General features: G+C 40.4%; 5 protein-coding genes and 1 non-coding gene across 13 annotated transcripts; 3 read left to right on the forward strand and 3 right to left on the reverse strand.

Moving 5' to 3' along the window:
- Positions 1-146: 146 nt before the first annotated feature.
- pdap1a (pdgfa associated protein 1a) lies at positions 147-2,953 on the reverse strand. The gene is made up of 6 exons (XM_088360714.1): positions 2,771-2,953; positions 2,202-2,284; positions 2,054-2,125; positions 1,851-1,975; positions 1,292-1,443; positions 147-1,169 (listed from the first exon to the last, which is right to left on the reverse strand). The coding sequence occupies exons 1-6, from the start codon at positions 2,781-2,783 to the stop codon at positions 1,141-1,143; spliced, it is 474 nt and encodes a 157-aa protein (XP_088216840.1). The 5' UTR covers positions 2,784-2,953; the 3' UTR covers positions 147-1,140.
- Positions 2,954-3,279: 326 nt separating this feature from the next.
- On the reverse strand, positions 3,280-4,771 carry cby1 (chibby 1, beta catenin antagonist). Of its 3 annotated transcripts, none has more exons than XM_088360744.1 (5): positions 4,520-4,771; positions 4,262-4,360; positions 4,072-4,177; positions 3,736-3,848; positions 3,280-3,639 (listed from the first exon to the last, which is right to left on the reverse strand). In XM_088360744.1, exons 2-5 carry the CDS (start codon positions 4,349-4,351, stop codon positions 3,571-3,573), a joined length of 378 nt encoding a protein of 125 aa, XP_088216870.1. In that variant the 5' UTR covers positions 4,352-4,360; positions 4,520-4,771; the 3' UTR covers positions 3,280-3,570. The 3 variants fall into 3 exon arrangements, with proteins under 3 accessions (XP_088216870.1, XP_088216869.1, XP_088216868.1); XM_088360743.1 differs by having other exon boundaries at positions 4,515-4,771; XM_088360742.1 differs by having other exon boundaries at positions 4,597-4,764.
- plbd1b (phospholipase B domain containing 1b) lies at positions 4,183-8,819 on the forward strand. Its single transcript, XM_088360741.1, has 11 exons — positions 4,183-5,295; positions 5,609-5,831; positions 5,953-6,036; positions 6,129-6,270; positions 6,338-6,481; positions 6,636-6,774; positions 7,153-7,353; positions 7,427-7,567; positions 7,642-7,827; positions 8,017-8,123; positions 8,225-8,819. Exons 1-11 carry the CDS (start codon positions 5,229-5,231, stop codon positions 8,399-8,401), a joined length of 1,611 nt encoding a protein of 536 aa, XP_088216867.1. The 5' UTR covers positions 4,183-5,228; the 3' UTR covers positions 8,402-8,819.
- On the forward strand, positions 5,037-5,109 carry trnar-ccu (transfer RNA arginine (anticodon CCU)). The gene has a single exon. It is a non-coding gene; the product is annotated as a tRNA-Arg (tRNA).
- Positions 8,820-9,265: 446 nt separating the features above from the next.
- On the forward strand, positions 9,266-16,104 carry kctd17 (potassium channel tetramerization domain containing 17). 4 transcript variants are annotated; one of them, XM_088359763.1, is made up of 7 exons: positions 9,266-9,686; positions 11,336-11,444; positions 11,657-11,748; positions 12,212-12,355; positions 13,368-13,493; positions 14,256-14,387; positions 14,759-16,104. In XM_088359763.1, exons 1-6 carry the CDS (start codon positions 9,357-9,359, stop codon positions 14,343-14,345), a joined length of 891 nt encoding a protein of 296 aa, XP_088215889.1. In that variant the 5' UTR covers positions 9,266-9,356; the 3' UTR covers positions 14,346-14,387; positions 14,759-16,104. The 4 variants fall into 4 exon arrangements, with proteins under 4 accessions (XP_088215889.1, XP_088215888.1, XP_088215891.1 ...); XM_088359762.1 differs by having other exon boundaries at positions 9,267-9,686; positions 12,209-12,355; XM_088359765.1 differs by having other exon boundaries at positions 9,267-9,686; positions 12,212-12,307.
- On the reverse strand, positions 12,690-23,653 carry gucy2cb (guanylate cyclase 2Cb). 3 transcript variants are annotated; one of them, XM_088359761.1, is made up of 29 exons: positions 23,515-23,653; positions 23,141-23,415; positions 22,924-23,036; positions 22,342-22,409; positions 22,039-22,254; positions 21,752-21,873; positions 21,583-21,685; positions 21,407-21,521; positions 21,204-21,345; positions 21,003-21,085; positions 20,826-20,934; positions 20,665-20,746; positions 20,493-20,595; positions 20,385-20,438; positions 20,239-20,310; positions 20,066-20,170; positions 19,899-19,985; positions 19,599-19,731; positions 19,393-19,530; positions 19,075-19,151; positions 18,837-18,928; positions 18,599-18,757; positions 18,320-18,512; positions 18,091-18,265; positions 16,847-16,945; positions 16,607-16,701; positions 16,472-16,548; positions 16,189-16,407; positions 12,690-13,463 (listed from the first exon to the last, which is right to left on the reverse strand). In XM_088359761.1, exons 2-28 carry the CDS (start codon positions 23,334-23,336, stop codon positions 16,218-16,220), a joined length of 3,198 nt encoding a protein of 1,065 aa, XP_088215887.1. In that variant the 5' UTR covers positions 23,337-23,415; positions 23,515-23,653; the 3' UTR covers positions 12,690-13,463; positions 16,189-16,217. The 3 variants fall into 3 exon arrangements, 2 of the variants coding, with proteins under 2 accessions (XP_088215887.1, XP_088215886.1); XM_088359760.1 differs by lacking the exon at positions 23,515-23,653 and having other exon boundaries at positions 23,141-23,498; XR_015853997.1 differs by lacking the exons at positions 12,690-13,463; positions 23,515-23,653 and having other exon boundaries at positions 16,360-16,407; positions 16,624-16,701; positions 23,141-23,498.
- Positions 23,654-23,676: the final 23 nt, after the last annotated feature.

A 23,676-nucleotide genomic window follows, 5' to 3' on the forward strand; every position in this document is an offset into this window, starting at 1 on the left:
ACCAAGTACCGGTTCTTGCAACTACTTTGTATTATATTAATAAAATGTATTATTGCTGATGTAGCTTTTGGTGACTAAAAAGGAAAAAAATAATATATATGAAAAATCTGATTGAATCAACACATGGGGCATTGATACAAAACAAATTTCAATTTATGAATCAATTTCTTTATTAAATGACTTCAACTACAAGAAGGAAAAGTTGAGGGATTCATTTCTATGCTGCAATTTGTTTTCCTTTTTCCTAAAAACAGTTGGCGGTTTGGTTCTTTTATACGAACGTGTGACTATTATTATTGAAGCCTAATACCTGCTCAGGGACAGGCTGGATTTTAAATCAGCATCCAATTTGTGTTCTGTAAACAATATTAGATTTTTTTGCTGGTCGAATTTAGAAGATACAAAAGACGGAAGTTCTGTTTTGAAATGGAATGCTGTGAAAAAGATAACTATAATCACAGGTGAGGTGGTCTTTTGTAAACAATGAGGGTGTTGAGTTGAGGTACAACAAAAGAAACGAGAGGATCCCAGTATAACCGCACCAAGGCCACTTTGATGCAAGGCTTCCAAAGACGGTGTTTATCTATTACAACAAAAAGGTAGTTCAAGTAATAGTCCTTCTGCTTTGAGGCATTACAAGAAATGTCCACTTCATTAACTCATGTGTTGAGGAAATGAAAATTGTTATTCCAAATTTGCGTGCAATTTTCTAAATATCCAACAATAACGAATCAGGCGGAAAGAAAAGTTAAAGCACCTAAGGCCTCCCGGTGTCGACTCCTTGCTGTTGTGAGTCCCGACAAAATTTTGTAAAAATGGCAAAAGGAATGCAAATGATTAGCAACATTAAGATGGCGGAAGAAGAGTAAAGAGTGAGACTGAGAAAACCCACGCGGGGGGGAGAGGGGGGGGATCCCAAATGTTGCATTTGTCTTCATCCCTTGATGATTTCACCTGGGTTTTTTTTTTTTTTTTTTTTGGCTCTGGGGAGCACGTCGGCCTCTTTGCTGTTGTTACGCCAAGAACCTGGATGGAGCTCGGGGGCAGCCATATCATGTCCTGACGTTACTCAAATGTGTTCCCTTGCCTCTGTCTGTCCCTCTGAGACCGATGTGCATGTTGAAGTTGTTGAGGAGGTGCCTAACGCTTTGCTTTGGTGACCTCTGCATCTTTAATGAGCAAACAAGAGATATGACATTTTAAAATGGGAAATCCAGTAAGTCTGAGAATCCAGCATTTACAATGTTGGATTCATGAGTTCCTGCCAGGAGGTTGTGCAAAGTGGCCTCACCTTTCCTGAGTTCGTCTCTCTTCCTGGCAGCGTCCTCTCTCTGTTTCTTAATAATTGCAAGTCTGGCCAGGTCAGCTTTTGCCTGGTCAGTCTTCCCCTCAAGATGAAGCTTCATGTATCGTTCCTTAGATTGCTGCTTCTCGATCTCCTCCCTGGCGGACGCCACAACATCAAAATGTCATTTTGAGGTTACGAACCAGGAATATGGCAACGTGTAGTTTTTAAAGAGTGAGCTTATTGCCATCAACGCAGTGCAGCTACCATTTAATCCTCATTTATGTGATATTTCTTGCATTCCATTAAGTGCCACAAGATGGCGCTAGAGTTCTTTTAAAAAGGAGGGCTTCGGCATCAACTTATGGAACCTTGCTAAAGAGCTATGCCGAAGTGAAGGGAGGAGCTTCTACTCGACTGCACAAATTGGTCAACTCAATGATTGAGGGAAAAAAGTGGTGCTACATTATACATTTTTAAAAGGTGTGTCAATTATTTGCATTTTTGTTCATTGTTACCATGACATTACTGTGACATGCAAGGTCATCTTTCATGAAAGACCCACCTCTCTCTGCGAGACAGCTCTCGAGGAGCTTCGACATCTACTTCAGTCACTTTCTTGCTTTTCTGAGAAATGCGGTTTGGATTCTCAATTTCTATAAGTCCCTCCACGCCACTCCTCTTCTTATGCTGTATGCACAAACAAACATGTTCGCATGACTCTGATGAAAGCTGGCAGTCAACTAAAATAACAGCAATGATGTTGACCTCAGACTCTTCCTCGCTGCTACTCTCCTCGGATTCTGAACCGCTCTCTTTCGCGACACCATCATTTGCTTCCTGTTAGAGGGAGGGGACACATTAGTGCATCAGACTTGAGACAATTGATGATTGAAAAATGAATTGATTTATTTACCAGCTCTCTCTGAGCTTTCATTTGTCGGTCAATCTCCTCTGGATTGCTGAACTGCTTTCCTCTGCCCTTATGGCCCTTTTTCCCTGTATGTCAATAATAATAAATACAAGAATATTACTGTGCTTTAAATAATATAAATTTTACGGTTATAAAACAAACTATAATTACGGGAAAAAATGCCTTTTATTTTCGGCTGTCAATTAATTCCATATGTGACTTCTGGATTTATTTTAATTAATTTCAAAAATACCATCTTAAAATCCACAAATATTACAGTCTTGCGTCACATACAGTAGGTTAAAACTGAGTACACATATTAGAAAACATTGATTAAAGTACTTGACTATAGCAGACTTTAAAAAAAAAGTGAAACTGTCAACCACGATAAACATGGTAACGTTAATAGAACTAAAATATGCAATTAGTGATGTTGCCTGGGTCGCAAAACCCAATATTACAGCCTACGTAGAATTCGGTTAGCATGCTACAAGCTAAGCATGCGTAAAAGCTACCTCTCGACACTAATGTTAGCTTAAACTTGTTTACGACGCTTCAGCGGTGACACTTACCGCCTCTGGGCATGATGAAATATAACGTCACCAACAACAACGCAACTAAATACCACTGATAAAGGTAAAGTTTTCTACGACACGCCGTTAAAACACAGCTAAAACAGTTCGAACTTGACGTCCGTCAGCTAAAGCGCTAAGCAAAAAAAGCGCTCACAGCAATCTGTGCATGCGCAGTCACTTGCTGATGACGTCTCGCTACGACCGCCAATCAGCTTCACGTACTGACTCTCTTGCGCGGGGTTAGACGCTACAAATTTGAACAAATAATATATAAAAGCACAAATACATATTTACGAATTAAATATTGAAATAATTAAATAAATAGTCACAGAATTAAATAAACATTAAAATAAATATTCCATGACACAATTATTTAATTACAGCACCTTCAGTCCTCCCTAATATCTGGTGACCAAAGCTTACTATGATTACCTTTTTTTTTTAACGTCATCCTGCTAATATATTGGCAAATTATTAAATTACCCCAATAAAATAAATCCAGTGACTTTAATTGTTACAGTTTTCACTTTAATGTAAGGATCAATTAAAAAAAACATAAATATTGAATATACAATAGGAAATTAAAAAAATCTGCAAAATATGACTGCAGGCCTATCATTGTTGCAAATAGACTAGATAGAGTTACGCCCAAATGTATTCATACCACTGGGACACAAATAATCTCAGGCTTGACTTTTATACACACATAAATCTTTGTCTATAATGTAGTGAAGAAAATACACCATTTTACGTAAAAACTTCCTATGAGGAAGGCATTACATCACGTTTTCATTTCTTTAATGTTGAGACTTTATTTCCTCCACTTCTTTCTCCATCAGGTGGTACTCAACCGTCGATTCTGTCAGCTACACAGAAAAGAATATAGAGGATTAGAAGAAATTGAGAAGAATAACATTCATGAAGACAGAGTAACTTTTTGTTACCAAGACCTCTGCTCTCACCATGTCAATAAGAATTTCTATCTTCAATTTCAGGGTATTGTTCTCCTCTTCCAGCTGCAAGTTTTTCTTCTTAAGTCGCTCGACTTCTCGAACTGATACATTTCCCCCTGATTCTGATCAGACAGTAATAATATATGGAGGCGGTCAACATTTTTAATTGCAGCAGCACACTGGTGTTTGACAAGATCTGATAATATCTGTATTAGCCTTCGTAAGTGGAGTTTGCATGATGCATGTGAAAGATGATGGCTTCTAAATCAAGAACAAGTACAGAAGAAGCTACATCGTGATATTTTCTGCATTGTTTTTTTATGTAACAACACTGTTAGTAATCACCTGATATCCATTGTCCATCCTCAAATTTCAACGTCTGTCCTCCAATGGTCATTGAAGGAGGTCCACATTCAAGGCCCAACTCTAATTCCCGTGTGGAACGGTCCAACTTAAAGAAAGGACATTAGTTTCTTAGATCAGTTTACTCTCCACAAATCCATATTTTTATTATTTTGAAGGCGAATAAACTTACTGTGTGAAGGCTCGATAACGATGCTGATTTCCGCGGAGGAATCTTCTTCGGACTGAATGATTTCCCAAATCGAGGGAGCTTCAGGGACATTTTTAGATCCTAAATAAGATCGAGATGAACATTACCGTAAATGTAAATACAAAACATGCGTTTCGCCAGCGCGTGTTTATGGTTACCAAGTAGTTAGTACGCTATGCGGCTAGCTAATGCTATGTTGCTAACTGTTACACGCTTCCTAGGATACTTCTCATACCTGACCTTTAATTGATACTGTTGACTTGTTAGATGGGTTAGTGGTGGCAGATAACTGACTGAGTTTATATATGTATAATTACCTCCATACAGACTTTTGTGAAATCCCTAACGCTGTCGACTTCTATGTTAAACAGCGCAGCAGTACCGCGCAAGTGCGAATGTTCCATTCAAAAACACATCAATCTGGTCACAAAAACACTGAACGCCTAACAGTACACTAGTCTTAGTGTATTATTAGAACGGCAAGAAATTTAATATGCATGCATCACTCTTTGTATGTTATCCTGTGACGTTTGGGTTTGATAACCAAAGTGATGGGCCCCTGTAAAGACGAGAAAATGGAACGTTCGACTTTGCATCACCATAGTGATGGGATTCGCTTCCGCTTCATTATTGTGTATAATCAAAATGTTCTCCGATTATATTGGTATATGAACATTTATGTACTTTACTATTAACACGGCAGGAATGACGTTTAACAAAACGAATAAATTAAACATTAGAACCTGGCAGTGTTCAGGCCCCAGTGGCCTAATGGATAAGGCACTGGCCTCCTAAGCCAGGGATTGTGGGTTCGAGTCCCATCTGGGGTGGATACTTTTTTTTTTTTTCCCTTCCATTTAACTCATCATCGTTACTCTCCAACGTCCACTCCGCGAGGAAGATTTACTTTGGGAAATACGGGACAACAGCAGGAATTTATCAGCAAAAAATGGGGCAGCATGGCATCAAATTGTGCATCCTGTTGAACACTTTGGCTGCATCAGTGCACACTTGGCGTGAGTATTAGAATTTGTTGGTAGAAGAAGTCAAATCTAAATTATTCTCCTAACTATACTCCTGGAAAAACGATAGTTTACGCAAAACAATTCTGTCAAATATTACAATGCATATATCTAATTTTGCATATTTTTTATAGCCTTCATATTTGCCAATACAAATTGAAGCATGCAAGACAGGTCAAGCAAGAGGAACACAGAAACATGTTCTTTAAATAATTTAATGCCGATGACACTGTTATTACATGTGTTCCATAATGTCTGTTATTCAACCTCAACCATGTGACCCTGAAGCATCCTCTTATAATGACAGACCTCAATGAGGCCACCGTGTATTGGGATGCAGCCCAGAAAAGGGTGATCCTGAAGGAGGGGGTGAAGGAGACAGAGGGTGGTGCTTATGGTTACTTCAATGACACCCTGCAACTCACTGGATGGGGCATCTTGGAGATCTGTGCTGGCTATGGAGGCGTCCAACAGGAAGATGAGACGACATTTTTCCTGGCTGGCTACCTGGAAGGCTACCTCACTGCTGGGTGAGAAGATGGGACTACTTTTTATGGTGTAACCCTTAATAAACTTTTAACAAATGGAATTGCAAAATTGTCATGGACATGTACTGATACAAGTTTACTGTCTTTTTTTTTTTCATTGCAGACAAATATTTAACCATTACTCCAACATGTACCCCCAGCTAATAAAGGATGAGAGGGTTCTGAATCCCTTGAAAAGATTCTTAAGGTAAATATTTAAAATCTCCTGAAATGTTTTCTCCCTTAGTATTTATAATAAACTAAATTTCTCACAAAGCAATCCTATGGGCTTCTACACAGCAAACAGGACCAGTGGGCCAGAGAGCAAGTAAACCTGAAGAAGACTAGTGACCCTTTGTGGAAACATTTGGGACTGATCCTCGCCCAACTGGACGGCTTAATCGCTGGAGCTGGACAATGGGCTAAAGTCAAACACATCGATGTGTGTTTTGTAAATATTCTCATCATCACCATGCCATTGTACTCACCTCGCTGTCCTCCCTTCCCAGCCTCTGTCTGCATTTGCCGTGCAGTTTTTAAATGGTGTCGGTGACCTCTTGGATCTCGTCCCTGCGCTGACGCCTCGCCCGGAGTCTACTGGGCCCACCGCTTTCAGGATGCCGGGAATGGGCCACTGCACGGCTCTTCTAAAGGTCAGGCTTGACTCACTTGGCCCAAGCTGTGAGCGAGCACTGATGAATCATGAAGCAATTTTGAAGCTTCATTTCCCCCCTCACACTGAAAATTATTTTTTGAGTCAGGGGGGGAATTGGACAAAAATGCAAACATCTCTTCTCTGTGTGCCAGGTGACATCTGGCTTTGAGAATCTGTTCTTGGGCCATTCCAGTTGGTACAATTATGCAGCCACCATGCGCATCTATAAACATTGGGACCTCAGGGCGTCACATTCAGCCACTGGAAAAATGTCATTCAGCAGCTACCCTGGTAGAGAAAAATACTGTACATATAAGAATCAAATGTGAGCTACAATATCTCGTGTTTTGACCTCACAGGCAGGTCAAAGCAGGCTAAGTCATTTCATCAGCAAAGATTTGTCAAAGCCCAGGGCAGACAAAAATCCTCTTACAGGCTCTGCTGCTATTTGAATACAACTTGTGCTATTTTTAGAACGGGAAGGATGTGACTTCACTGTGTTAGAATGAAGAGATTTCTTCTTTTCTTTATAACAACTTCAACTAAAATGCATGAAAAGTCTGGACCAGCAGATTTTTATTAAATGTTTCAAAGAAATTTGTTGTTAACAATTGCATGTAACCTCAGCCTCCATGTGAACACCTCATTATTTTCATCCTCATTCTGCAGGCTTCCTCTCATCTCTAGATGACTTCTACCTGCTCGGTAGCGGCCTGCTGCTGACTCAAACCTCTATCGGTATTTTCAACGCCTCGCTGTTTTCTCAGATCAGCCCTCACAGCCTTCTGGCTTGGCAGAGAGTGCGATTAGCCAACAGCCTGGCGCACAGTGGCCATGAGTGGGCGCAGATCTTCTCAAAATACAACTCCGGTTAGAAGCAAAGTGTGATCAGGCTCAGAATGTTTATGCTGGAAACAAAGGGACATTTCTTCTCATAATACAGGTACATATAACAGCCAGTACATGGTGGTGGACTTGAATAAGGTTTCGTTGAGGCAAAGTATCAGGACTGGAGCTCTGACTGTCGTGGAGCAGATCCCCGGGAAAATTATGCACACTGACCAGACTCAAGCTTTACGAGGAGGTTACGAGTACTTTTTGAATTATAGGACTCAAGTCAAAGTCATCTTAGAAATAACATTTGCTTCACTCTTTAAGGCTACTGGCCATCCTACAACATTCCATTTCATGTTGACATCTACAACCTGAGTGGGTACGATGTGATGTGGCGGCTATACGGAGAAGACTTTTCCTACGATCTTTGTCCCAGAGCCAAAATTCTCCGCAGGGACCAGGCTAAGGTGTATGACCTCAGGTCCCTCAAGCACATCATGCGATACAATAGTAGGTGTTAAAATATAATATCAATACAAAATGGGTTCTATTTCCATTAGCGGTGCGAAGGCATGTTAGCCTTTTTTTTTTGAAAGGGCAGTTTGCATTGTTGTGGGCGTGGACATAGCTGACTCCATTTGTCCGCACACATAGTGGATTTACATCTTCATTATTGTATATATATTGACTATATTTCAGACTACAAAAGAGATCCTTATGCCAAGGGCCATCCGTGTAAAACCATTTGTTGCCGTAACGACCTGCGCCTAAGGAGACCACGCCCCGGAGGTTGTTATGACACAAAGGTGAATATGTTTTTGTAATTAGCGGTTGTGTAATTTCACTCAAAATGACGTTTGAGGGAGTGCATGTAAAAAAAAATTCTCACTCCTGTCGCGTGACACAGGTGACTGACTACCAGATGGCTCTCCAGCTAGTTGCAGAGGCAATAAACGGCCCTACAACCCAGGGGGGTCTTCGACCATTCTCGTGGCACTCCTTTAACATCACCGCCCACCAGGGTCTTCCTCCCATGTATAACTTTTCTTTTGTCACAATGAAACACGTTCTACAGCGGCCCTAAACGCACCTACCATCACCTCTGTAATATTTTGTTCGGAATAGTTTTGTCTTTTTTTTTTTAAGCTAACATTTGCTAATTGCCATTCGAAACAAAGAGACATGGCACAGGCTGTTTGCAGATTGCAGGTCTTTGGATATGATGCAAAGTGTTATTCCCCGGAGGAGGGGGAGGTGGCTGACCTTTTCCTCCAGCATCACCCGCAAATGTTAATGTTTAACCACTGGAGGGCTATTTTGACATGTAGCGCTGATGCTAAAGGACGCAACTACGTGGATTCTATGCAGATTAGTACATGTAAATGTAGTAATAAAAGTGATAAAAGAATCATTAACATGTACTGTATATTGTTTAGTTTTTAATGTTAAGGCAATGCCTGTGGATGAAACAAATAATAGAAAAATCCGAAATGAAGTAACACACTGACCCACACATGAAATGAATTTTTGTCTTTGTTTGCATAGCACCATTGTTTTATCTGCAGGTTTCATTTTCACTTCCTGCTTACGTTGAGCAAGATACTAAACAGTGAACACCCAGTTGAGCAACATAGTTAAGAATCATCATAGAACAGCCATGTACTAACACAGTTTATATTCAAAAAGTCTGTACATGTGTCAAAGTACAATACAGGATATGCATATTTTTATATTTTAAAGAGTTTTAGATTAGCTAACTATTGATTCTGAGCTGCAGATGACGTAAGTGGGTTAATATAGCTGGTTGCTCGACAGTGGTCCTAGTAAAAGGGCGAATTAAATCCCGATTGAAGGGTCTTAAATGCACAGACCGCCATTGCATTTGGAAGCAAATGTCAGAAGAAAAACTACCAATACCACAATCCACCGTGGCCATTCCAGGCCACGCCCAGAACCGTTGCGGGTTGGCAACCCATAGAAAACGCGGAGGAACCAACTCGCTGGGCTCCACTCTGCAAGGAGAAGCGGTCCCTTCCCAAATGGCAACCACGGCGGACGACGAGTGGGATCCCGCACTTCACGGATGCCACCACAACATCAACAACAATAACAACAACAATAACAAAGACAACGAGGCAGGGGAGACCGCGACCTCCTCTCCGACCAGCTCCACCGAATCCGGTGGGAAGACGTCGCATAGCGTCAGTAACGGTTCGGCGGTCATCAACCCCGGGGGAGGAAATAATGGGAAGTGGGTTCGGCTGAACGTCGGTGGCACCGTGTTCCTGACGACGAGGCAGACGCTACTCAAAGAACAAACTTCGTTCCTGTACCGATTGTGCCAACAGCAAGACCTGCACTCGGACACGGTGAGCCCAACCAGGACACCCTGGTCCACAATCGAGCATTCTTTTTATGACGAAAGTAAATATAAAAACCTCCATTATGCGTGTTTAGTACGGCGTAATAGAACCCGATCCTCCCGTCACACTCCCGGGACACTTTATTAGGCACACCTACACAATGCAATGAGAGGTGTTTCAAATAGATTGTCCCTTTAATGTGGGTAAGTAACCCATTACAACGAGAATACTCAAATTAAAATTTCCTCCTGAAAGTCCTCATTTGTCCTATTTAAACATGTGCTCATTGGCTTTTATTTATGAGCATTTATTTACTAGTCCAGTTTATATCCTCACTAGTAAGACAATTCAGTGCACTAGTAGAATATCAAATAAATGCTTAATTTCCTTGCTATTGTGAGTGAGCTGAAAAAGAAGTACAATGTAAAACGTTTTCCATCTTATCACATACGCTCCTTTTTATATTCGGCATGAATAGTGAAGTGTGCGTGTGTCTCAGCATCCTTCCATGGTGTGAGTGTCGCTGGAGTCAGATGGAGGAACACGTGCCAATTTCCTTCTGCAAGGGGCTGCGAAATCCCACTTGCATCCTATGTGGAGCGAAATGGGATGAAAATGTGATATGTTGATAAGTATAGGAAGAGAGGATGCTTGAAGTGGTCGTCTAATGGTGCTGCACATTGCCTCGTCTTCAAAATTGCCACTGAACATCAGTAGGAGGATGCAATGCGACAATCATATCATTTGCAGTCTCATATTATTGAAGGTCAAAATATGAATTGATTCATTTTGCTTGTGCCACACATTTTTTTAATGGCAAATTTAACTCCCTAATCTGGATTATATCTATTCGAGCCAATCACACAGTTAATGTTGGATGATGTGACATGATCAACGTGTAACAGGATTGCAGATTATAATCCTCTTTATGAAGCTCGGATTCTGTTTGGTATTTGATACTGATTAAATATTTCATCAGGTTACACAGGTTGTTTGGAACCAAGGCGTGTCTGTGCACGTTTCTGCCCTATTTCCCGCCCCTGTTTGAAATGTGGAAGTGATTTGCCCATGTCACGGTGCCAATGTGGATTCCGCTACAAGTCCAAACTCGCTTCATCTGTGTTATGCGACGATATAACAAATCGGACAAATGTTGACTGAGGAAAAAAAAAAAAGGCTGATAATATCGTTTGACAAGTAGCCAATCACGATCGGAGAATTCACGCTGTGTGTACTTAACCTCTGCGGGGAGTCGTAATCTACTTAACAGTACAGTCGAGGTGAAAAACATTTGTGGACACACGACTATTACATCATAACTAAAGGACTTGGGATGACTCGTTAGATGTTTTCCTTCCCCAAAATGACACCCTAGCTCATTTTATTTCAAGACACTGACGCACCAAGGAAGCTTCTGCCCACACCACACTCCCAAAATACACTAATGTGATTATTCTCTAGCCATCTTCATGCTCAGTCCCCTTCAAAGTTCTTTTGAGGGTGTTATTAATAGCTTCATGTCCTTCTCAAACTGCTTATTTTCCATGTGACTTCTAATTTCTATGCCGGAAGAGCAATAAATTACGTTTGTTTGTAGAAGGCATTGAATCAAATGTTAACGGCAATGCTAATTTTGTGTTTTTTTTATGGAAAAGGATGAGACAGGAGCCTACGTGATTGACAGAGACCCCACCTACTTCGGACCCATCCTCAACTACCTGCGACACGGCAAATTGGTCTACAACAAGGAACTAGCTGAAGAAGGTGGCAACGCTATCGCTATCGCTAATACAATCGATTAGTGACTCATCTAATAATTGTTTTATTTGTATTAAAATGTATTTATTTAAAATATTTTTTCTTAATGACTGTTTATTAACAAATTAACCATTATTTCTATTTATTTAAGTGAAAAACTTAACACATTACCGCGGCACACACTTAGCTAACTTGTATGTTCCTTTTTTGATTTCTAGGAGTCCTAGAGGAGGCTGAGTTCTACAACATCACTCCTCTTATAAAACTCATCAAAGATCGCATCATAGAGAGGGACACCAAGTCCACGCAGGTAAAACACAAATTGATGTTTTTTGTCAGAGCTTTTTTTTAATCTACAACGCTTCTATTTGTGATGGATATCACATCACTTTGTATCTCCGGCAAGATCTTTTGTTACTGCCTCGAGCTTTTTGTGTAAAGAGTGTGCTGCTGCCACTGTTTCTCTCTTTTTTTTTTTCTTTTTCAGGGTGATTGCACTTACACTTATATAATCAGAGCACCATCCCTAAGCATACTCCCACTCTCTCCTTGTGTTGTGTTGTGTTGTGTTGTACTGCACTTAACTGCACATGCCTGGGGGTCACATGCGGCAGTCTCATCTGAAAATAGTAAAGGCCCATCTACTGACAATTCAATTAATTTCTCTTTTAAAGATGATCTTATCACTTTGCGTTCACTGTTGCTTTCATGTGACTATTCAAATTAATTAATTTGTCATGTCCTTTATCTCCCCCCCTGCACTATATCAGCAGGTTCCCCCTAAGCATGTGTATCGAGTGTTACAGTGCCAGGAGGAGGAGCTGACCCAGATGGTCTCCACAATGTCCGACGGCTGGAAGTTTGAGCAGGTCAGCGTGCGCGCCTGCAGAAAGCCCCGCACTGGACTACTCTGGACTGTGGGTTGGACTCACGCTGCTGCTGACCCTTCAACTTTGACCCCCTCCTGCTCCCATCCCCCCTCCAAGACCCCTGACCCGAGCCCTACTCGCTGCACTTCCATTAGCTTCTGCTTTGTGAAGCACCAGAGAATGCAGATAGCAACCACATTCCTAAGCCACAAGTGCCTCTGTTAAGAAGCCTTACAATTGTGGTTTCCTTTATTTATTATATTTCTCGAGATGCAATGCAATTTACTGGAGAGTACGCTGCAACTAATGATTGTGTTGATAATCGATTAATCAGTTGTTTATTATTTTGTCAATCGATGAATCAGATTTTTTGGGGGAAAAGTTTTAATTTCCATTCGTTTATTCAAGAACGGCAACATAATTCAAATTGACCGTGCAGAAAATGCTAAACAAATGATTTGTGTTTCAGTTACTTGTTTGATACGAAACATTTAAGAGAAAAATATTTTCAAAGTAAAAAGTAATATTTGCAAATATTTATGAGAGGCTGAAATTCTGACGATGGACAACTTTTAGTTAAACGCGGTCTCAAAACGATTAATCAATTATCAAGAATGATTATCGATTAATTCAATCATCAACCGGTCATCGATTAATCATTGCGGCTTCACTGGAGAAGTTTGTGGAATAAGGCAAGACTGGTTTAAATGTGTCCGCTAGTAAGTTACAGCATACCAAAGATGGAAACACAACAGTTCCTATTTCAATTTTTTTCACACAGGCTTCTCTCCAACCAATCAGGGTAGCAATCACATTTAGCCCCTCCCCTCCCTGCTTTGCCACCTTGCTCAAATACGCACAATACAGCTTTGCTTAGCACACATTGTTTGTAATTTTAACATAAATGTCCACCGCTAAGTGTGCAACGACCGGCTGTCCGCTCCCCGACCTGACCCAGCATGCATGAAAACCAGAGTCTCTCCTCACTCACGTGTTTTTCTTCCTCGATGAGCTTTACTTCCTGCTGATAAATCTTTTCTTTCTGCGCGTGTGTGTCTAGATGGTGAACATAGGCTCGTCGTACAGCTACGGAACAGAAGATCAGGCCGAGTTTCTGTGTGTCGTTTCCAAGGAGCTTCACACGCCTGGTTCTGGACTGGGTACAGAGCAAAGCCACAAAACAAAGGTGAAATTCTCCTTGGCACACATATGTGCACAAATTCAGAAATTTTGAATTTTTGATTCCAAAAAAAACCCAAAAAAAACAGATGTTTATCTTCATGTGAGGGTTTTAAATAGATCGAGGAATTTATGCGCAGGGTGGACCACAATGTATCCCACTGAAGCTCTTTGGGATTTTTGTCCTGCATTCCAAATAAACAACTAAATAGATAGTGAATACGCAAAAAATAATGATACTATTATATAAAATGATAGTAAACATTTAATGTGTATACAATTACATTGCCATATTTTATTCTATTTTTTTAAATAAATATATTTTCTACAAAATATATAATTTAAATTTTGACTTGCTAAATATGTCTTTTTTTTTTTTTAAACTCCTTCACTGCCATTGACAGCTATATCCATTTAACTGGGCTGGCAGTGAATGTGTTTACCAAAGTGCGGTTATAAACATGACCATAATAGAACGAGAAATATTTTGAGTTAGTGTGTCATAGTTGGGTTGTAAATTTTTGAGTGTTTATGCTTGTGTGTGTGTGTATTCATGCTTTGAAAAAGCTTCAAATGTCACTCGCCTACAAATGTCATCCACTTCATCCACATCAAGTGACCTTTCAACTCTTCTCGTTCATAAAAGATATATAGTGTAAATATATATCTGCCTACTCACTGACACTCATCAGCATTCATTTTTTTTTCCCATTTTCTATCCATTTTTTAATTTTTTTTTCCCACCCTTCGTCCTTCCTGCTGACCGCAGCCGACGGAGCCGCAGGAGGAGGAAGCAGCAAAGGAGGAGGAAGAAGAGGGAGGGAGAGAAACCACACCGAATGAGTGGCTTAGAGAATGAGGGAGTCATGTTCCTTTGTTCTAAAGCCAGTCAGGGGAAAGGGTGAGGAACTGGTGTGTGTGCGTGTGACCTTGGGGTTTCATGCCACTGCATCGGGTTTAATTCAAAATAGATCAAGATGTCTTCTGTCTTCATCATTGGAGATAACAGCGCGGCCAATCGGCGGCTTCTAATTTCCGATGCTGTGACATGAAATATCCTTGACCTTTGAGTGCGGCAGTTCTGATGTTGCGTTGTCCTTCCCAGACATTCATACACAAGAGCACACACATTTTGTTTTTTGCTCTCTTAGCCATCACGTATGTCCCCATTTTCAACATCATCGCTGTCATGGCAACCAGACGATAACTAATGAAGATGCACTGCCATCGAATGCGGATCGAGTCGCTAACTGTTTTGTTTTCCTTCCGCAGCTTTTCCAGATCCACGGCTCCCGGATGTAGACGTAACAAGAGCCCTAAATTATTTATTTAGGCTCCTAACAACATCCTGTATATGGAATGTGTGTGTGTGTGTGGTTGCTGGAAATAGATTTGTAGCATTTTTATTGACCAATTTAAGAAGATGAAGTGAAACAAGACATTTTTAGTTCAGTACAGCAATATTCTCTAAAGTATATTCCAGGGACCTTGCAAATAGGTTTTGTGGTGCAAACAAGGGTAGCGAAGCTTAGTACATTTATGACCAAAGATTTTGGCGAACCCGAATTACAATACGATATATTGAATTCCCATCGAAGCAGTTATAGTTAACGACAAAATGATCGTTATTATTGCATCATGTAGGATGGAATGCAAAACAGTAAAAAATAAGTATTACAAAATTAGTTTAGAAACGTTTCATGGAGTTGCACCTTATGTTACGTCTTTTTGTAATGCATGTGCTGAAAACGATAAGAACCTTATAATGACACTTGTAGCAGGATTAATGTTAGCATAAAATGTTTAGCCAATGATAATCATGTCGGTGGTATAGACGACAATTTTTGTTGGGCGACTTTACTTATTTTTTTAACATTCAGTGCCTTGTTCAAACGGCAAAAAACTGACATGTCAAAATGGTCATGGATGTTTTTATATGCATTTTAGAATTCACTTCACGCGTACATTACAATCTCTTGTTGAGTCCAAGTTTTGTTTTGATTGCAAGAGAGTCGTATTTTTTTTTAATATTCTTTTGTATATTTGACTTATTTATTATCAAGCTTTCTTTGGAATGTCTCTCCCCTTAAAAAAAGAAATCAGGGTATTGTTTGACTTTTTTTTTTCTATACTCAATAGTTGTCATGTTGGACTGATTCAATAATCTTGACCCGCACAAACATATGACACAAAATATGCTTGTGTGTTTGGAACAACACAGCCACGTGTTAAATTTTAGTTCCTTTCAACCTTTTCTGTTTGCATGGCGAGAGTGCTTTGCAACAACCTCACAATTTATACACCATACATGAAATGCTTCCGGCTGTATTTGATGTGTATAACCTATAAAGGGCAAAATTATTATTTCTGTACATTAACAAAAGTGGAATTTAAGAAATGTGGATTTAATTGAGTATGCTGCCTCAATGTACTTAAAGGGTTTTTCTTTTAGGCTACCACTTGTCAAAATATGAATAAGATTGCGAATGTCTTTAACATAAAGAATAAAGTGACACGCTAACTTTTCGGGACTTTGAAAGCATTCTGAAAAAAAAGCAATGTATTTTATGTACATGAATCTAAAAAACAAAAAAAAACTTCCTTTTGTTATTTTTAAAGTGTTGTTTTATTTTACTATATTTTATGATATATATGGATGGGTACCTAACAAAATGGAGATATTAAATCAATTTTGTACGTACATATTGAAAAGTCTTCTCCAGTGTTGGTCCTAGAGGAAGGTGCTCAGGGTGTTATCCACAGTGGCCAGATGCAAATATTCTGGAGGTTCCACCTCAGAACCTCGCCCCTTGTCCGCGTCCTCGCCACGACGCCTTCGGCGCACGGAGCCTCTGGAACGCCGCTCCAGACATGCCAGGATCATGTGGGCGAGGTCCTGCTGAAGCCGCTGGAAGTTCTCCCTAAGAAAGTCAAGGTTAATATCGAATTGCCTTTTTTTTTTTTTCAGGTTTAAAATTTGCATACGTTGTGGGTGGAGTCGGGAGGTCGTAGTCTGCACCCGTCTCACCCGTCAACCAGTATGTCGTCTCTGTTCCTTTACCCTGAGAAAACAAAAATTGTTGCCCTACTCCAGAAGTTTTTCTGAGGCTCCTCCATTACCTTGAGATATGTTTCACCTCTGTACTCATACTCAAACTTGCAGTCTGTCCTGGTTAGGATATTAATAGTCGGCTGACTGACATGAATCCGCAGGGCTGCGGTGCAAAATGTCACAATCATTTCATTAGTGTGGCCATGAGGATGCTCTAATTGCACATAAATAATTACAAACGTCACAGGGCAGGAGCCGACTAATGGCGACATAAATCAATTTGCTCATTTAAGAACGTGCTCGCTCACGGTGGCCTGTAGACTCCATTCGAGACGCTGTGTTGACCGTGTCTCCGAATAAACAATATCTGGGCATCTTTACGCCGACCACACCTGCTGCACACAGACCTGAAACACAAATAAATGAACAGATTAAAAATAATACATAAATAATCAAATAAATTAATAATTAATACAATAATCCCTCGTTTATCGCGGATAATTGGTTCCAAAAACCACCCGTGATAAGTGAAATCTGCGAAGTACGGTCACCAACAAGAAGTACTGGGAAGGCTAACGAGTTAGCGGAAAGATGCTAATTCGCGATCGTGCTAACACGCAAAAACGGACTTCTAAAGGAATGTAAACGAACATTTGGAGCAATACTACATTGTCCTAAAGGTTAGACACGTTTCCTCAATTTAGAAGTTTTATTTTGACTTTTAAATGTTTTTTTTAATTAGGAAAAAAAAACTGCGATGTAGTTAAGCCGCGATAAATGAAACACGAAGTAGCAAGTAAAGGGAAATGTGCTTTCGGGAGTTTGCAAACATATTTTTTAAGGTTGTGTTAAACTTATAATCATATTAATATCTAGTATTGGAGTGCTCGTGTGGATTGGTGGGTGGCGAAGAATGTGCAGGCAAACTGCATGAACTTGTTTTCTTCGAAGTGTTGTGGAATAGGCCCAGATAGGGAGTACCGGACGAGAACACCTCAAGGTCGGTGAGAAACGAGAACAACAGCACGTCTATGTGGCCGGGCTTCGCGGGGAAAACCCAACCGCCTGACCTCAGCAACACCTGGACGGGGAGGAGATGGCCATCGACCAATCATCTCACAATATTTTGCATGCTTTAATATTCATATTGTGTTTCTTCAAAACTGGGCAACCCGGAAGAATGTGTCGTCTTTTGGTGGTCACAAAAACGCACGAGTTTTAGTGTGAGGGACCCGGGACCCAGGCCTGAATTAGTGCGCTTTGTCAGGAATAAACAATTGGTAAATTTGGTCTGATTGATCAACTGGTCTTCTCTTTGACAGAACGAACTCGCAAATTTGTTAGGTACGCCAGTGTGTGGATTAGGATATAGCAATTTATGTGTTAAGTGTTGATCGCAATTTGGAGTCAGATCAATAACTAAAATCCATAACATAACACAAGGGATCACTGTAATAATAAAATAAAATAAAATTTAAAAAAAATAAATTAAATTATTAATTTTCTGCCAACTGTGGAATTTAGATTTAGAAAAACGTCGCATTTGGTCTACCTGAGTGCACGCCGATGCGTATCCACACGGGGATGCCGGGCAGATGTCTGAGCTGGAAGTTACCCATAAAGGTCAAAATGTCCAAGGCCATGCGGCAGATATCCACCGCATGTCTATTGCCATTCCGGTTTGGAAGTCCGGAAGCCACCATGTAGGCATCACCGATTGTTTCCACCTGAGAATCAGAGCTATCAACTCCAGGTCCAGAAAATATGAGGCAGAATTGTACCTTGTAGACATCGTGGTGATCCAAGATGCTGTCAAAGCCCTTGTAGATGTCGTTGAGCATGTCTACCACCTCCATGGGCGTGCTGTACTGGCATAGCGTGGTGAAGCCCACGATGTCGCTGAAATAAATAGTCACCTCGTCGTACAGCTCCGGCTCCACGACCCCGCTCTCCTTCAAGCTCTTCACCACAGTACTGCAGACACAAAAAATGGGAAGAAGTTCTTGTTTAGCCGCCATTTTGAGGTCAATGCTTCAAATGCAACTTTGATTTGAACAAACCGTGGAAGAAGCATAAAGTTGAGGCAATCCGCCCGGTCCCTCTCCATTTTATAAAGAGCCGTTCTCTCTCCAACCAGGTGCTCCAGGTTCTTGGAATACATCTGCAACCGACGTATCATGTTGTCCATGTAGCTCTCGTTGTCTTTGTTGTGTATTTTACTAGCGGGGGATAAAAAAAAAGAGAAATAACATTAAAGCACTGATCGTCATGTAATAATGCAACAAACGTGACAATTACCTGATGATTTTTCCCAAGCAGCTTTCAATCTTTTTGAAATCTGGCCTTTTTTCAGCATCCTCGTCCCAACAACTTTTTATTAATATGTATACCTAAAGGGGTATATTGAGGACAAAAAAAAAACGAGTGTTGATAGCCGGTAAAGGCAATAAATAGTTTTAATATTACTTTTAAAATGTATCTTGCAATAATTATGTAATTTTTGTGTAAGGTACAATTTGCAATAGCAGCCTCATACCTCAAGTTCTTTCTCTGTAGCTGTGTCAAAGTCTAGATCAGGTCTGAAGTAGGACATGATGACCCTGGATAACTTTTCTGAGCACACACACACACACACACACACACACACACACACACACACACACACACACACACACACACACACACACACACACACACACACACACACACACACACACACAATGCATTGTTTGTGTAATATAAAAGAAAATATAAAACAAAAAAACAAAAATAATAAAAAAATAATAAAATAAATAATAATTGGATAAACAAATAAAATAAAATGAAATAAAATAAAAACATGTTTGTGATTCACCTGCACGGTTAGAGCAGCATTCCGTGTAGAAGGTTGATTTCCTCAGAACGATCTCCTGAGCGATGATGGCGAAACTGTATACATCTCCTTTCTGCGAGGTGCCCTGTTTCCTCAAGTGCTCAGGCGCCGTCCACAAGTCTGAGTGGAGATACAAAAGAGATCATCAAAATGGCCTGACAATCAATTCAATGATGCTTCATTTTTACCTCTGCCGGGCTTGAGGAAAGAGTTGCAGCCAAAATCTGTGATCTTCACCACCATGCGGTTGTCCACCACGCAGTTGGTGGACTTGAGGCGCCCATGCACTTGGATGTCACTGGCATGGAGGTAGGACATACCCTGTACAGACACACATTGGAAAATTGGAAAACCCTAATCAAGCTTTGGCACCCTTTACTGGGAGAAAATGGCATTGCAATAACATTTTGCCTCTTGAAATGACCATTTTAATTTGGACTAAAGTCGAACTGTTTTTTTATGAGGGTCAATCGTCATTAGTGTGTCACCTTAACAATGTCATACATGACGGAGATCTTGAACTCCCAGTCCATGAACGTCTCCTCTGGATAAGACACCTTGTCATTCAGCACATACTGGATGCAGTGAAGAATAGAAGCTTGTTCTTATTTAATTAAATACACTCAGCTTTAAGGTTTGATATTTTCATACACACCCTGAGCGACCCTCGTTCACCATACTCAAAGACCCCAAACACACCCTGATCAAACTTCACCGTGCCGTAGAACTTGGTAAGGTTAGAATAGTCGATTTGCAGGAGCTGCAGATCAAAATAGGTCGATTTTATTCAAAATAGAAAATTTGCACACCCACTTGTGCGTGCCTCACCGCATGAAGTTCCACTTTTTGTGTCTCGTTGAAGTTCCCATCCGAGTGATTGAGCTCCTTCAGGATGACAACCTGAAAAATGAACAGTGGCACCTCCGATCAATAATATATCATAAACACAAGAAGTAGTTCGCTTGTTCGTCTACCTTCTTATCATAGAGCGCACGGCGGATCTTAAACACCTTTTTTTTCTCTTCGATCTGAAAAGAAATGATGTGAAGGACAATTTTATTTATTTATTTTTTATTTCATACCTTCAGATAGACTTCATTGAGTGTGTTGTCCTCCAGCAGCGTGACAAGATCAGAGGGGATGTGGGAGATGGACAACCGCAGGAGACGATCTCTCCTGTTCTGTCTGCAATCAAATATCTACAGGTCAATACCAATAAATGATCAAATCATTTTAAAATAATTCAAAATAAACCTGTAGAAGATGAAAGCAATGGCCACCACCACCACCACAATCACACCCAAAACAACCACGATGGTATCAAGCGATGGTGGCTCTGGAGGAATAACGAGTTCCTATTTTAAATAGTATGCTCAATTTTTAAAGTGTGCAAATATAAAAGCCATTGACCCTACCTTGATCTGGCTTGAAATTTGGAAGTCTTTCCCCCCAGACAAAGGAGGGATGGTCATCAAGCAGCATAGTCATGCTGTGCTCCGTGTCAAACTCGAATAAAGTACGATACTGTAGGGGGGGGTTGTGTTTCATGTATAGATTTCGACATCTTTAGATTTAAAAAAAAAAAACAATACCTTGTAATCATTAGTGGTGTAAATGACAGAGAGATTAACATCTCTGTCTCCCTGCTCGTCCAGCCGATAATTCCCAGCGATGCCTGCACAAGAGGACAGAGAATGTTGCCACGGTAACCAATTGTCATGTCAGTGAAAATGATTGACAGGCGTCTTTTCCTGTCCCTCATAAGAACGATTTGATTAAATTGGGTCGCTTACCGTCAAACGAGGTGTTCCGAAGGTATTGCACAGTAACGTAAGGCATCTGATGAGCTCCCAAGTGAGGTTTTGCGATTATTTCCCTAATCACCCGACTGACCAGTATCACCGCGTCGTGGTATGCAGCCATGTAGTCGTTCATCTGTTTCAAAATGACAAATTTTATTTTATTTTATTGATTTCCAAATAATAAATCGAATTACCGTGTTGTTGCTTTTCAGGTCCGAGTTGATCGTATAATTCCTGGTGTTGGGCATGGTGAGTACCAGAACATTCTTCATAGCTGGATGAGACGTAGTGTTGATGTAGTATTGATCACTGTGGAAATTATTTTTCATTTTAAATTCAGCCTGTGCATGCACATTGACCAAGTACTGACTTGTAGAGATCGATTAGGATGAAGAGAATCTCATTGCTGTCTGCTTCTGCTGAGAGATTCTTCATCTCCACGACATCCTTCACAGAGCCGCACATGATGAATACTGCAAATGGAAATGATCAGTCTCTTTAAAGTCAGTGTGACTCTGTTTGTCCCAGTGAAGACTCACAGTTGCTTGTCCGGTTCCTGTGCGAAGAAAGGACTGTTTTGAGGTCATCTGGTTTGCGCAACATCGTTCTTTTCACCTTCTGAGCAAACATGTGAGGGGCTGATTCCAGTGCATTTATATACCTGGGAAAATCACATAACTCCAATCATGCATATTACGGGACATCAGTTTTGTAAAACTGACTAAGGACTTAAAAAAAAAAATCCTGATTCCTTTTTAAAGAGGATCGAGTACAGAGCCCTGAGGTACACCGAAGCACAGATCCCAAATATTTTGTGGTCTCTCACCAAAAGCAATCCTCTGTGTGTGTAGGTAATTTATACACATAAGCTGTCTCCCACACAGGTTTGATTGCGTTATTGTCTTTCCAGAAGTGGACGAAAAAATCAGAGATTTTGCGAGCAGGCGGCAGGAGGCGCTGCAGGTTGAGCGTGTTGTCACAGGCGGGTCCAAAGCTGCCAGCTGAGATGATGGGCGTACTTAATTTGAGACCTTTCTCAGCACTGACAAAGAGAGTGAAAGAGGGTATCAATTAAAATTAGGACACAGATGAGGAACATCCTTGGTGAGGTGTTCGGAGATGCACTTACTCAACCAAAGGGTAAGTGGCATATGTGCAAGTGGGGCCGAGCACAGCACAGCCCAGGCTATGTAAATGCTGCGGAGAAATTACACCATCACCTAATATGCTTCAAATATTTCCATTGAATTTATGTCAAAAGTCTACACACCCCTGTTCAAAATAAAGTAACCTAAATAATTTTAAAACATTTCCCAACATTATTAATCTACTCAATTAAAAAATGAGAGTATAAGTAAAAACGTGTGGTAGCAAAAGTGTGCACACCCTCTTCAAAATGTCAGCACTGAAACTATTTAAAGGGCCTTTAATTAACTCCACATAAAGTTAAAATGTTCTAGTAGGCTTTTTTGACATTTTTATGCTTCCATATCTGACTTGCGGACTATATTGACTGATTAGAATGTTCCGACTGGGGTATAGTTCCTGTTTGCTTACATCAGAGACTATCTAACTGAGGTTTGATAAAACTATCTCAGTTACACTCACAAATGAATCAAATCTGAGGTGCCCTACAAATATATAAAAGAGAATTACTCTTGGAATTTGTTAAATAGAAAATACTAATATGATTATGTACAGATGTACTCACCATAAGGTTTTTTAATTTGGCCACTCCTTCACACGCACTACTGTGGCAGCCTCTTTGTCGATAGTAGGTTGTGTTGAAACCACCAAAAGTCACCGTGAGATTGAATGTAGTATCTTTAATATGTTGGGTGGGAACAGAGAAAACAAGAGGAAATTGAATTTGTGCTCCTCAGTCTTATTGTTGAATATATAAATATATATTTCAAATGGGTTCTTACTGTTTTCTTGCACCGACTCGGACGCCAAGGACTTCAATATTTGTCCCCCGACAAACTTTAAGCTCCAGGGAGACTCGTCATCATCCAGAAGGATCACACTCATGGAGACGCCTCTTAAACACTGTCTGATTCCTTGATGTGATCCCATGAGAGTCACAAAAAAGAACAACCACAAGGACCATCTCCAAGAAGCCATTTCCGCTGGATTTAGCCTCTTAGATTCAGAAAATAATCCATGAAGGAGTTGGGTCTTCAGTTTTGGTATGTTCTACAAACTGTAAATAAGAAAAGGCATAGAAAATCCAGCAACTGACCTCTTCATATGCTTTTGTGTGTCTCGAGGAAAAAAAAAAAACCACTTCTCTGTATCTCACCTCCACTTTACACGCAGCAACTAGTTAATATACAACCAGCAGAAGGCCATATAACTTGGTCTATTGTCATGCCAAGGTCTGCGTAAATTATGAGCACAAACAGGGGCACATCGGAGATAAGCGTGGAAGCACTGTGGTTAAAGAATAAAGAAGATTGACACA

Source organism: Syngnathus floridae, chromosome 18 (genome assembly GCF_059516105.1).
Source record: "Syngnathus floridae isolate MCC-2025c chromosome 18, RoL_Sflo_1.0, whole genome shotgun sequence".
NCBI lineage: Eukaryota > Metazoa > Chordata > Actinopteri > Syngnathiformes > Syngnathidae > Syngnathus > Syngnathus floridae.

Excerpts from the sequence above, each read along its gene's own strand:
- pdap1a (XM_088360714.1), bottom strand. Across the intron at positions 2,126-2,201 it reads TGAAAGCTCAGAGAGAGCTG|GAAGCAAATGATGGTGTCGC; the intron begins GTAAATAAATCA and ends TCCCTCTAACAG. Across the intron at positions 1,444-1,850 it reads GAGCTGTCTCGCAGAGAGAG|GGAGGAGATCGAGAAGCAGC; the intron begins GTGGGTCTTTCA and ends GGCGTCCGCCAG.
- cby1 (XM_088360742.1), bottom strand. The coding sequence starts at position 4,683 with ATGGAACATTCGCACTTGCGCGGTACTGCTGCGCTGTTTAACATAGAA. Across the intron at positions 4,178-4,261 it reads CGTTATCGAGCCTTCACACA|TTGGACCGTTCCACACGGGA; the intron begins GTAAGTTTATTC and ends CCTTTCTTTAAG. Across the intron at positions 3,640-3,735 it reads TAGAAATTCTTATTGACATG|CTGACAGAATCGACGGTTGA; the intron begins GTGAGAGCAGAG and ends TTTTCTGTGTAG.
- plbd1b (XM_088360741.1), top strand. The coding sequence starts at position 5,229 with ATGGGGCAGCATGGCATCAAATTGTGCATCCTGTTGAACACTTTGGCT. Across the intron at positions 5,296-5,608 it reads TGCATCAGTGCACACTTGGC|ACCTCAATGAGGCCACCGTG; the intron begins GTGAGTATTAGA and ends TTATAATGACAG. Across the intron at positions 6,037-6,128 it reads CCCTTGAAAAGATTCTTAAG|CAAACAGGACCAGTGGGCCA; the intron begins GTAAATATTTAA and ends GCTTCTACACAG.
- kctd17 (XM_088359762.1), top strand. The coding sequence starts at position 9,357 with ATGGCAACCACGGCGGACGACGAGTGGGATCCCGCACTTCACGGATGC. Across the intron at positions 11,445-11,656 it reads CAAGGAACTAGCTGAAGAAG|GAGTCCTAGAGGAGGCTGAG; the intron begins GTGGCAACGCTA and ends TTTGATTTCTAG. Across the intron at positions 13,494-14,255 it reads AGCAAAGCCACAAAACAAAG|CCGACGGAGCCGCAGGAGGA; the intron begins GTGAAATTCTCC and ends TGCTGACCGCAG.
- gucy2cb (XM_088359761.1), bottom strand. The coding sequence starts at position 23,336 with ATGGCTTCTTGGAGATGGTCCTTGTGGTTGTTCTTTTTTGTGACTCTC. Across the intron at positions 22,410-22,923 it reads CCAAATTAAAAAACCTTATG|CATTTACATAGCCTGGGCTG; the intron begins GTGAGTACATCT and ends ATTTCTCCGCAG. Across the intron at positions 18,929-19,074 it reads CTACAGAGAAAGAACTTGAG|GTATACATATTAATAAAAAG; the intron begins GTATGAGGCTGC and ends ATACCCCTTTAG.